Below are 12,126 nucleotides of genomic sequence, written 5' to 3' on the forward strand. Positions count from 1 at the left end.
GAGGAGGAGGAGGAGGAGGAGGAGGAGGGAGAGGATAGATACCTTGTAACGGCAGATGAATTGACGGAAGAAAAGAAGAAGGAGAAGAAGGAGGAGAGAGGAGGAGAGGAGTCGAGAGTCTATTCCATGTCGGTTGATGAGACTGTAGGTGATGCGTGGACGAGGTTGAGTTCGGACTCGTCAATGACGGGAAAGACGGGGAGAGCGGCGGCGAGGGCGATGAAGCCGGCGATGAGGAAAGAGGTGCTCATCCTGGTGAGCCTGCAGTAATATAGTCTGAGAGGATAGCAGAGTTGATCGAGCTGATCGAGCTGCTCGAATGGCTCAGTCTGTCGGTTCCTGGACTGGCTAAGATATGACGTAGGGTAGGAGACGGGCCTGAGGGAATGGGCTTGGGAAAGAAGGGAAGAAGGGAAGAATGTATATATATATATATATATCTGTGTGTGTGTGTGTGCGGTAGTAGTAGTAGTAGTAGTAGTAGTAGTATATTGAGAAGCCGTAGCTGGTATCGGTATATGATCAAGAACAAAAGTCGGGATGAAGAGAGAGAGATGGAGAGAGAGAGAAGAAGAAGAAGAAGAAGGGAGAGAAGCGGACGAAGCAAGCGGTTTAAACCTTGGACCTCTCCTCCTTTCCCTACCCAGCCGTCGTCATGTCTCCAACCGTTGACCCACCACCACCAAGATACGCAAGAGATGATGTCCTCTCTGGTCGAGAGGGAAGCTCCGAGAGTGAGGGAGGGGAGGGTAAGGGGAGTCCGGGACGGAAGTGCGGGAGCCTTCGTACCTGCAACGTGATGTTACTACTGTACAGGTAACCTTGGAGGGGAGAGAGAGTCATTATGCGGCTCGGCTGCGGGTTTACGTCGTCTTGAGTTGTTGTCGTTGTTGTCGGGGGATCTTTCTTCTCCTCTTCCTTGCCCTTCACGTCTCCTATCCTGATAGAAGGCATCTTCAACAGTATACTATTCATCAGGACCTCTCGCCTCTGCTTTGCCCCGAGTCACAATCGAAGGAGTTGTGATGGAAGAAGAGGATGAAAAAGGGAAAAGAAAAAGAGAAAAGTCGACGACAATGTAACAAGTACAGGCATGTATCATTCTGATGGCGCGGCTAACGAGGGGAACGCGCGTTGAGGATTCGTATGCCTTTACGAAAATGGGTCGAGGCACTTTTTAATCATTTTGTTAATCATTCTTTTTTAAAATCATTTTTTCAAATCATTTTTTTCAAAAATCACTTTCTTCTCTTCTTCTTCTTCTTCTTCCTCTTCCTTTCTTTAACTCTCTCTCTCTCCAAAAACACAAATAGTTTCTTCTTATACATGCTATTATTAGTACTATCCTCATCATCATCATATGTTTTACTCTACGTTGTTATGCGTATCGATCAATGCTTGGGGGACTAAGGTCAACACAATACGTCTACACATGTTTTCTTCTTCTTCTTCTCTCTCTTCTATCCAGCTCTAGTAAGCATGTACTCGTATGTCCCTTCTAGGGTCTAGACCTTGTACGGATGGGGAGTATGATCATTACGAGTACATCTACGTCGTACGTATACGAATCCGCACCTCTCCCTCCCTCCCTCTCCCTCCATTACTCAGCCTGTTTTTGTGGGTTCCTCTGTAGAGCATCATTCCGTCCCGCTCAGCACTCTCCATCTCGTGGGTGAGTTTCCTCTTCATCAATACCTTTTGCTCGCTCTCCTTCTTTCTCTCTCTCGTCCTTGTCCTTCTGATTGTCTTCTTCGGACTCTCTCTCGCTCTCTCTCTCTCTCTTCTTCTTTCTTTCCCCCCACAAAGACGGTGTGGAGTACAGGCCCATCTCACCTGACCTGGTCATCAGGAGACAAACAAACAAACAAACGAACCAAACTGAGCCAAAAAAGAAAAGCATCTCATCATTCATATCGTACCGACGCTCGTAAACGTTTGGCGGCATCTGGGATCCCTACCTAGTCCAGCGACCCGGCCAGCGCGACAGCGCTGAACCTCAAATCACCACCTTCCCTCTCTAGAAACTTGAGCGCCCCAACCTTGAGTCCGGCCTCGCTGAGCACGTCGTCGTCCCCGGACAGCTCTCCCCGCCGGATAGGTCCCTTCCTGCGACCGTCGAGCTCCCACAGAGCGCCGTCGTCTCCCTTGACGAAGCACACGTAGTGCAGGTCCACGTCGTCCTGCGCGTCCGGGGCAGACGTGTCCCCCGCCGAGGCCGCCTCGCGGTGCGCGCTCGCCAGCTCGGGCGTCTGCTCGAGCAGACGAGATCTCTGCGCCGGTGTCAGGTCGATCGATTTCGAGAGCAGCTTGTCCAGCGTCGAATCCTTCTCTATATATATATATGTGTGTGTGTATATATATATACACGATGCGGCGTCAGCTTAGCGTTCCGTGATGTAGATATAGGACGTTACCGGATCCTGACATCATTGGAAAATCTCTACATCCGACGCGGAACCGTAACCCTGAGCCAAAACCGTAGGAAGGGGGGGGGGGGGGGCGCGGAGGAGAACAGAGGAAGACAGGTGAAGGAGGAGAAGAAAACAAGCCCACATACCGATAAAGTTCCTCGCAGACCCGTTGCAGACGGCATGGAGCAGACCCATCAACCCGCACGCATTGCGGATCGTCTGCTTCCACCAGACCACCGGCTCGGAACCGCCGCTACCGGTGTACTCCGTCGCCGTGCTGTCCTCCGCCATCCGGTGAGACTCGTAGGCCGCGCTGACGGGGAAGACGAGCAGCAGGGCCAGCGCCGGCCGCGGGATGAATGCCAGCAGCTCCGGCTCCGTGAGCGAGTAGACGTCGTGAAGCTGCAGCGCCGGGGACAGCCCGAGCTTGTGCACCAAGTCCGTCATCAGCTGAGGGTTGGCCTCGAGCGGGATGAAGGCTGGCGCGCCCGGTTGGGGATCTGGATCTGTTGTCGACGACATTTTTTTTTCTTCCTTTTTAAATTTCCTTTTGAATATATATATATATATGTGTGTGTGTGTGTGTGTGTGTGTGTGTGTGTGTGTTTGGTTCTGGTCTGGCTTGCTGTTCTGATCCCTCTCTCTCTCTGCCTCCGATCACCTGCGTTTTTCCGCGGTTGGACCAGATGTGGTAGAAAGAAACAGGATCGTAATCTGGTGAACGAGGTGGAGAGAATCGGACAGGCTCGTGCAGAGAAACCAGGTCAAGATGCCGATATGATCGATGCAAGTCCGAAATGGCAAGCTGGGCCTGACCTTTGTCGACGTCAGCGGTGGCGGGGAATGGCGGGGCAGAGACGGAGGGGGACCGATGGGGAGGGGGAGGGGAGGGGGGAAACCATTTCTCCGTACATGAATGATGATGTACATCATCCGCGACGGGAGAATACTCTCGTCATATTTATATCTATATATCCATTCTCTACACTATAGGTGCGAGGAGAGCCGGCTACTGTCTATGCAGAAACATGTAATATGTCGTCGTCTGCATGCGTCTCGAGTCCCTTTCAACATCGCACTCTGATGCCAGTTGGTGGAGGGTGGAGAGGGGTAGAGTGAGAGCTCTCGACCACCACTACTGGCCAGTACCGGCCCATCCAGCAGTGCGCACGACGTCGCCAGGCTGATATACTGAACATCATCACTCTCTACTACACTACTCTGCAACTTCCTTTTCCTAATCACGGTCACATGGCCTGTCGGGGTCACGGAACAGGCCGTCTGCGCTCAACATGGCCGTCGTAGCAGAGAGACATTTGTGGTATCTGGTCTGCTTTCACCACCGCCAGATGACATCGGGAGTCTTTGTGTGCGGGCATTGCCCGACGGGTATCCCGTAACCTGCCCTCCTCCGACGAGCTGCGCCGCAGCGAACTCGTCTTCCCTCGCGATATGTGATATTGCGTGCGTTTCCACCCGCGCGGCTGATCGACGCAGCATCGACCAAGCACCAGGATAACAATCGGCCTATCACCCACCGAGTACTGGTAGTATCCAACATGCTTCTCTTCATCATCATTCACCGCTCATAGTAGTACAATCTAGCATGGCCATGATGCTCGTATCTGCATACAGCCGAGATCCGCGAGCCAAGTAATACGGTGACGCTTTCCGTGGAAAGAGCTGGTTACTGTGGGACCCCATCGCACGAAGCTTGACCGTATCTCTCTCTCGCACTAATCAATACCGACGCTGGCCAGTCTCCCTGGCGTCCATGCCGTCGGTGGCGGTAAGAGACCATCTCACGGGAGCCATCCACGTGCTGCGAGCTGTCTGGGTGCAGCGTCGAGCCTTGCGAAGAAAGGTGCCTGTGCGGTGCATCGTCTGCAGGCTGCAGGACAGGCACATCGTCAGAGAGGCCAATCGGTGGGCCATCGTGTCCTCGCCAACAACAGAGTCGCCTCACGCCACGCCACCTCGTGCCGAAAGCACACAGCCGGCCAAGTCAACCTGCCGGATTCCACCGGCTTCGGGGGGGCGCCATGTTGCCGAGTACGCGGTCAGCCATATACTTCAACCCGGGGGCGGGGAGGAGTGCGAAGTATAGATCAAGCCTCGAACCTTGGACAGTTGAATACTAGGATAGTAGTCACGAGCGGCAAGCATTGCTGAGCATTGCTCGATTCGAGACGGCGCCGTCTCTTCCCAATATTGCATCTGAAGAAAGGGGCAGACAAGAATAACGGCGTTCTCCTCCCCCCCCCACCCCCCCTCTCCCCTTTGATTTCCTCCAGCTCAAAATCTTGATCTCACCTGTGTCCCCCCCTCCCTCTGTGCGCGTGGCCCCGGTGGATCGTGTCAAGCCAGAGACCACTCCAACTAGCACGAGCGCTAGAATACGGAGCGCATGTCCACGTACTCGTTCCGTGGGACGGCCTGCTCCTTTTGCACTCCGCAAATCGTATTAGCAAAAGAGCTAGGTAATGAACAATAGCTGAATCCAGGGGCAAGTTGTGGAACTAATGTCTAGGCTCTCTCTCTCTCTCTCTCTCTGGCGCAGAGCGCACGATATCTGCCGGAGATTGGATACTTTGGAACAGCATAAAGTATTGTTACCCGCCAATGACATCTCGGACAGATTCCAGATCCGTATTGTGTAGTAGACTGTGATGCCGACCTGTTGTCGCTGGACTCCCCGCACCGCTTGTGCTCTCGAAAACAGCGACGCATTCCGCCCAGGATGGAGGCGCCAGCAGCGCTTTCTCGATTTGAGGACGGTGGTGTCCGTAATACCAGCCTCGTATGGCTGTGCGCACGCACGTATTGATACTTGCCTGCAACACGGCACAGAGATGGCCTTGACCGTATTGCGGCGTATCGCTCGTACCTGTACCGTAATGTCATCATTACCCACTAGCCCTGGGGAGTTCAGTCATCAAACAAAGATGGTGTGCATGGGTTTGCGCGGGAGTTTCAATGGTGTGCAGACCAGAGATCGGCAATTGGTGGAGCGTGATTCTTCGATTCGAACGGCACCCCCCCCCCCCTGTCGTGGACTTGACGTGGGTCGATTGGTAGTGAGAGCTGAGGGCTGGAATATCTCGTCGTGGATTGTCATTGGCTAGGACGGATTGAGATTTCTCTTCGTCCTCTCAACCTGTATCGGCATCTTCTTTTCTTCCTCACCTTCTTTCTCTCTCGTTAGCTCCTGAGCGCAGGTGCAGTGGGGTTGTATGGTAATGGACACTCTGAATCATGCTGTAGTCCGGAGTTCGGTGAGCCTAGCGGAGGGTGGCAGGACTATTGCAGGATAGAACTCACCACTGATCATATCACCGATGGCATGGATCAGTTGGTTGGCAGAGTCCCATGACGGGTGTGCAGAGCAGTCGCATCGGAGACGGGGGAGACAACGCGAGAGTAGAGCCCGACGCTTGCTTGCACGGGTGTTTGATCCATATCTGTACACGCAGTAAGGTAGCCTGCAGGTACGAGCACGAGGACAGGGTGATGATAATAATAGAGTGGGAGGATAATAACAGATCCAAAGCAGAGGGACTCTGTTCCATGGGATTCCATCTGCAGCTCTCTAGCTTTCTACGAGTACGGAGTACAGTGAGTGGGAAGAAGGAAGGAGCCCCCTGGCGGGTGGTGGCACCTGCTGCACGTCGTGGTCATAGCTAATAATACAGTGCATGGATCGTATGCAGGAGTGGCAGAGTGCAGTGGCAGAGTGCAGGTAGAGCCGGTATTACTGGTATCAATTATCAGGGGCGCATACGTGTAATGTACGAGCGGTAATATGGACCTGGTGCCTGAGCTGGGAAGACGATCGTGGCTCATACTCGTACAGTAGGTATCATTATTTGTTACCTGTACATTGAAACTAGTTTTTATCCGAAACAGACGAGCATGAACGACGAAGCGTCGAGGACGGAAAGAATCTCTCTCCGCGTTGGGAATGAAACAGGAGAGGAGAAAACTGCCGAGCTCAGCCTGGACGGAGTGGGAAGTCGCCATAGACAGTCACACCCGAAGAAAAAAAAAAGAAGGGCAGCAGAAAGGAATAATTAACCGCGTAGTTGGGAAGGTGCGACACTTTAATAACAATACCCCCATTCACACCTTTCCCCCTGGATCTTTTCACGTAGTAAATTTTTTGTCCCTCACTCTCCATTCTCTCTCTCTCTCTCTCTCTCTCTTTCCGTTCCAACTCTCCACCATGTTGCATCATATTACTCTCCGTCTTTTCTCCCCCTCTTTTCTTCTTCTTTTTTTCTTTCTTTTTTTCCATCTTTCATTTCGACTGCATCGCCATCTCCCTCTCCTTCTCTCTCCCTCCATCTCATACATGTATTACTATCAGTAGGTATTATGGATGGTGATGGTGAACGTTTCTTGGATACACTGCCACGCTTTCTTACTTGTTGTATTACTCTCACCCTCACCCTCACCCTCACCTCACCCTCGCTCTCGCCTTCCCACACGATCTCCTCTCGTCACTACTAGTCCTCGCACTAGCAATATAGCAATATTACCCCGAGCTCGTAATAACAAACATGCTCGTTTTGAGACGGTATTAGTTCCGCTCCACTTGGACCATTGGGCAAACCACCATCCACCAGAAGCCACAACCGCAACCGCAGCATCTATCGTACAGATTAATACGACCGCGACTTCCGTACGGAGTGTTATTACATATTACATATTACCACCGCCTGCCGCTAACCGTCTGTCCCACTTGGTGCACGCCATCCAACATCGCCAGTCCACACCTGCAAGCATCGATTGACGGCTCACTACTGCACGGCAAAGTATCATTGCATCTTCTTTCCAGCTTCCAAGGCTCTTGGCCCGTTCACGAGTGCGTTCACTTGCTACTATCAGTACTGCTACCGATATTATAGCGCACTCCGTATTACATCGTGCACTGTGCTAGCAAACTTGTCACTCCTAGTCTCTCACAGCCCAACGGTCAAACTGCAAAACGCCCGTTGTTGGTAGCTGATACCCACACTTCCGACAATACACGCCCCCATCGCCTCTCTCTCTCTCCCACAGACTCTCTCTACTTCTCGCTCAGAGTCTTCTCTAATTCGGCTGCCGCCAGTCTCGTCCACACATACACACACACACACACACACACACTCACTCACTCACTCACTCGCTCATTCACTCGCTCACTCACTCACGCATATTCCCTCTCTCTTCTATTTCCCTCAGCTCTCCTCTCCTCTTCTTCCTCTTCCTCTCCTTCTCCTCCTCCTTCTTTCTTTTCTGTACCTTCTATACCTTCTTTCTTCGACACTCTCGTCTCCCATCCAGATACCTTCCATCTCGTAGCCATTCGCCATCTCGTACAGACACTCTCGCGACAAGACACCAGACATATTCGCCCCCACCCACACACCCCCGGTTCTATTGGCACCACTGTGCTTTGCGACGTGCTTATTCGCCGTGGCCCAGAATACACTCCCCTTCTCGCCTAGACCATATCGCGTCCCACGGCCCCAGGTCGGACTTCCTGGATCTTTGGTTCTCCGCTCCCTCCTTTCGTCTGTGTATGTGTTATGTATCACTGCCCCCCCCCCCCCCCCTGCACCTCGCCGCTTGGCCCTGATCGCTTCGACGCTTGACCAAGTTGCCCTCCGATGGTACTGCCCTCTGATACCTGAGCTCAGCTGTTACCTGGACTCGCAGCTGCCGAGACAATCCTCCTTTCGGCTCCTCCCATCTCCCATATACCAAGCAACTCTCTCCATATTCACATCTGCGACATCGCCACACGCCTCAGCCGACACCCGATCTGACGCATCGTAACTGCTGGCCCTCTGATGGCCCTGTCCCTACCATGGGCCTCTTCAGCTTCCTGGCCAACAGGAGGGCGACTGGCGACAGCCCTGGCATCGCGAGACTCCAGGCCGCCCACGACAACGCCCTCATCCTAAAGGGCCATGCCTATGATTCCGCCGCCGCAGCCCTCCCTCCCGCTGTCGGGAACATGCCCGTCGCTGGCAACGGGCCCAAGACCCTGCACGACCTCAGGCTTGCCGCCGCCCGCAAGCAGAGCGTCGCCAGCCTCCCCGCCTCCAACGCATCTGCGCCCTCCCCCAAGGCCTCCCGTCGCCGGTCCAGGAGCGCCAACCGACCCAATACGGCGCCCACCCACGCACCACTTCTTCCTCATCACCGCCCCAAGTCAGCTAACCCCAACTCGCCGCGCCACGGCTCCTTCAGGCTTTCCGCCCTGCCGACATCGAAGAAGACGACGCCCGGTCCGCCCTATCTGCTGGGCATCGTCGGCCCCGACGCCTCCGGGGATAGCAGTGATACCGCAGACCTCTCCGCCTCGGTGCCCTCGGTACCTCCGGTCCCCCGGATCGCCCCCCACCGTAAGGATGCCGCTAGCTCACCTCGCTCGCCGAGGTTCAAGCCTATGCCTCTGAGCATCAGCCACCCACCCGTCTCGCCCAGCATGCCGGCCACGCCTGTTCGCAGCGGTCCCGTGCGCGGTCACATCGATCTTCTCGATGCCCAGGGCGCCTTGAAGCCCTCGGACTTCAAGACACGCCTGCAGGCCGCCGGCGCCCGAGACTATGGAGAGGACGTGGCCGAGCGCAATATTGGCGGCGGCGGCGTCGACCTCAAGTGCCCCGCTGTCGCCGCCTTCTACGCCCTTACCGGTGGTGGCCCGCTCGCCTACAAGTCCGACGGTAGTGCCGTCGATGTTCACGGCAACCGCTACGCCGCCGATGACATCCCGGACAACCTGTCCACCCGCGTTCAGGGCAAGGACAGCGACGAGCTACCGGCCCCCGTGAACGACAGCATCCAGACACGCAGGTTCCCCGCTCGCTCCTCGAGCCTCGATCCCCGCCATGCCTTCGCCCTCGACGACTCGGCCGTCCCTGGAACCGCTCGCGGACCGTCCTCTCCCATGGCTGATAAAGTTGCCATGGCCAAGGAGCAGCGTCGCAGGTCGGTCCACGGCGGCTTCTCGTCGCCGGCCACGTCTCAGCAGCCACCGCCCAGGACGCGGCCTATGAGCATGCACCCGCTGAGCCAGCAGTCATCGTTTGACGAGCCTGCCGATGTTCCCGACATCCCTCGTGTGCGCCCTACCTCGAGCCCTACCCCGGATCTGTCGCTGGCCTCGCCACGTACCACGACTCCAGGTAGCAAGCCTAGGGGGCGCAGCAGGGTCTCGTCGCGTCAGCAGCAGCAGCAGCAGCAGCAGCAGCAGCAACGGCAGAGGGAACGGTCGGCAAGGTCGTCATCTCCCGAACAGCCTCCAGTGGGCTCCAGGGACCCTAGCGTGAGAGCGCGCAGCATCCGGAGCATCCGCTCGGCCATGTCACAGGCCAGCAGCTCGATTCCGGGCAAGTATAAGAGTACGTCTTTATCCGAGGATATCAGCTCGTCAGCTTCGCGCCGACGCAGCGGGTCGCAGCAGTCGCGCAAGACCCGCCCGAGGGCCCACGACGACTTTCAAGCGGCCATGGATTTTGACGCCCTATCCGGTGGCGAGGATATCTCCACTGCACCGTACCAATCTCGCCCACAGCCCCGTCAAGACCCTCTCCACAACAGCCAGCCATCCCGCTCCTCGGCCCCGCCGATATCCCACCCCCGCAAACGCTCCGTGGGGATGCGGACCCAGCTTGACGACATCAGCGAGGCCCTGCCCAGGACCTCGACCACCTCATCGGGCCATCACCGTCTCGGCAGCCGTCATGCGGCCCGCTCATCCCTCGAATCGGGCCACTCTATCTCCGCAGACACGAACCGACATAGGCGACGCAGTGAGCGGACTGGGAGTGACACGAGTACAGGCTCTGCACGGCCGGCGGACCTGTACCTGCGCAGTAGGAGCAGTGCGAGCACATACCACGGCGGTCGTCGCACTGGCCACTCCTTTCACGCACAGCCGGAGGGAGACCCGCCAAGTCCCATCGACGGGTATGCCACCAGCACGACTGACAGCTTGGATATCGACTACGACCTGGACGTGCGGCGCCGACGCCAGTGTGAGGACGAGGATCTGGTCTTCAAGGAGAGCGACTATGACTCCGGATTCGGACTCCCCGGGCTCGGAGGCTTCGGCGGCGGCCTCCCGGGACTGTTCGACGGCGGCATGGGCGGCTTCATGGGCGCGGAAGATGACGATTACGACGACGACGACGACCTTGCTCCTCCCATGTGGTCGACGACTATCCAGACAATTCCTCGGGAGCAGAACCAGACAGGACAGCAGTCGAGACGGTCGAGCCGGTCGAGCCGCAGCCGCGGCCGCAGTCACAACCGCAACCGCAGCCGGAGCCAGACGGCCGCCCTCCCTCCCCTTCCGACATCCGCACCCCGTTCCATCGTCGACATGATGATGCCCACCGTTCCCGCCAAGACCAGTTCCATCTCCCGCACCGCCTCGCCGGCGACGTATCCCACCTTTGACTACGACGACGACGACGACGACGACACATCGTCATTCATGTCCGAGTCTGACCCAGACCACATCCTCGCTTCGGGGTCAGGAACGGGAACCGCGGGGACCAAATCCTCGTCAGCGGAGACGGACAGTCTGAGCATCGTGGGCGCGCCGTCGGCCGGCCCGTCGATGAGCAAGACTGGCCCGCCGTCTGGCCCGGATGACGACCACACCACTACGGCTGAGGAGACAGACGTCGACCTTGACAAGGGTCAGGGCCACGGCACCGGCAGCGTGGATGCCCGACTGGCGCAGCACATGCGTCGGGAAGCCCAACGGAGGCAGCAGACTGCTTCTCACGGTGGGCCTATCGAGACCAAGAGGGCTATGGATAGGTCTGTACTTTCAGAATTGAAGTATTGATCCACACGGCATTCCTTTTATCTCTTCATCTTTTCAATTCTCTCCCCCCCCGTTTATTTTTAATACTTTCTTTTTTTGTCCTTTGTTCTTTTTTTTTTCCAACCATGGTTTTTTATATTCTTTCTCATTGTCTTTAACCTGTTAATGTCTCTTCTTTAGGTCATGGCATGACCTTTTATTCTTTTTTTTTTCAACAGTCTACCAGTTTGTCTTATTCTTCTACGGTCATTCTCTTCTCCACAGCCTTTTTTTAAAAACCCCTTTGAAATGTTTTACACGGATCTCATGGTTTCTCTAGCCGCATATGTTTTTCTTCTTTTTACTCTCTTATTCTCTACTGTTTCACAAACAAACACACACACACACACACACAAACACACCTCTTTCTATTCTCCTCTCTATTCCATCCTGTTTTTTTCTTCTTCATTTTTTATTGAAGGCGTGGTGAGGGTGGAGAAGATTTTTGTTAAAACTAAAAAGAGATTTTAGATACCTTGTAACGCTCATGAATTGCACTTTTACGTCTTGTTACTATTGCATGCCGCGCTTTGTTTGTGACAGATGCATACTAATATTACTCGCACATGTACGGAGTAATAAATATATGATTTACATGTACTTACTCCATGAACATTTGAAGTTCCGTCTCCACGACGACATGGGACAGTGCACACTCTAATCTGTACTCTACGTTTTTGATAATACATTACGACGTTCAAGGAATTGTACTTGGTATTGCGTATGAGCACCAAAGGACCAACTTGGAAGGATGTGGCTAAGTCAACGTGTAATCACCACATCTCATCTTCGTGACCAAAAAAATTTCAAGAAAGAAAAGAAAAATAAGAAGAGACAGGGAGGAAAAAG

The 12,126-nt window shown here is 54.8% G+C and overlaps 3 protein-coding genes across 3 annotated transcripts; 1 reads left to right on the plus strand and 2 right to left on the minus strand.

The window, feature by feature from the left end:
• Positions 1–119: 119 nt before the first annotated feature.
• Positions 120–843, minus strand: GMORB2_6562 (uncharacterized protein; the record flags this gene model as incomplete). Its single annotated transcript, XM_035468532.1, has 2 exons — positions 120–311; positions 790–843. The coding sequence occupies 2 exons, from the start codon at positions 841–843 to the stop codon at positions 120–122; spliced, it is 246 nt and encodes an 81-aa protein (XP_035321666.1).
• A 1,115-nt stretch (positions 844–1,958) lies between these two features.
• GMORB2_6563 (ubiquitin carboxyl-terminal hydrolase L3) lies at positions 1,959–2,933 on the minus strand (the record flags this gene model as incomplete). Its single annotated transcript, XM_035468533.1, has 2 exons — positions 1,959–2,329; positions 2,558–2,933. 2 exons carry the CDS (start codon positions 2,931–2,933, stop codon positions 1,959–1,961), a joined length of 747 nt encoding a protein of 248 aa, XP_035321667.1.
• A 5,329-nt stretch (positions 2,934–8,262) lies between these two features.
• On the plus strand, positions 8,263–11,259 carry GMORB2_6564 (uncharacterized protein; the record flags this gene model as incomplete). The annotated part of the gene is made up of 2 exons (XM_035468534.1): positions 8,263–9,522; positions 9,772–11,259. 2 exons carry the CDS (start codon positions 8,263–8,265, stop codon positions 11,257–11,259), a joined length of 2,748 nt encoding a protein of 915 aa, XP_035321668.1.
• Positions 11,260–12,126: the final 867 nt, after the last annotated feature.

The sequence above is a fragment of the Geosmithia morbida genome (genome assembly GCF_012550715.1).
Source record: "Geosmithia morbida isolate 1262 chromosome Unknown scaffold_6, whole genome shotgun sequence".
NCBI classification, from domain to species: Eukaryota; Fungi; Ascomycota; class Sordariomycetes; order Hypocreales; family Bionectriaceae; genus Geosmithia; species Geosmithia morbida.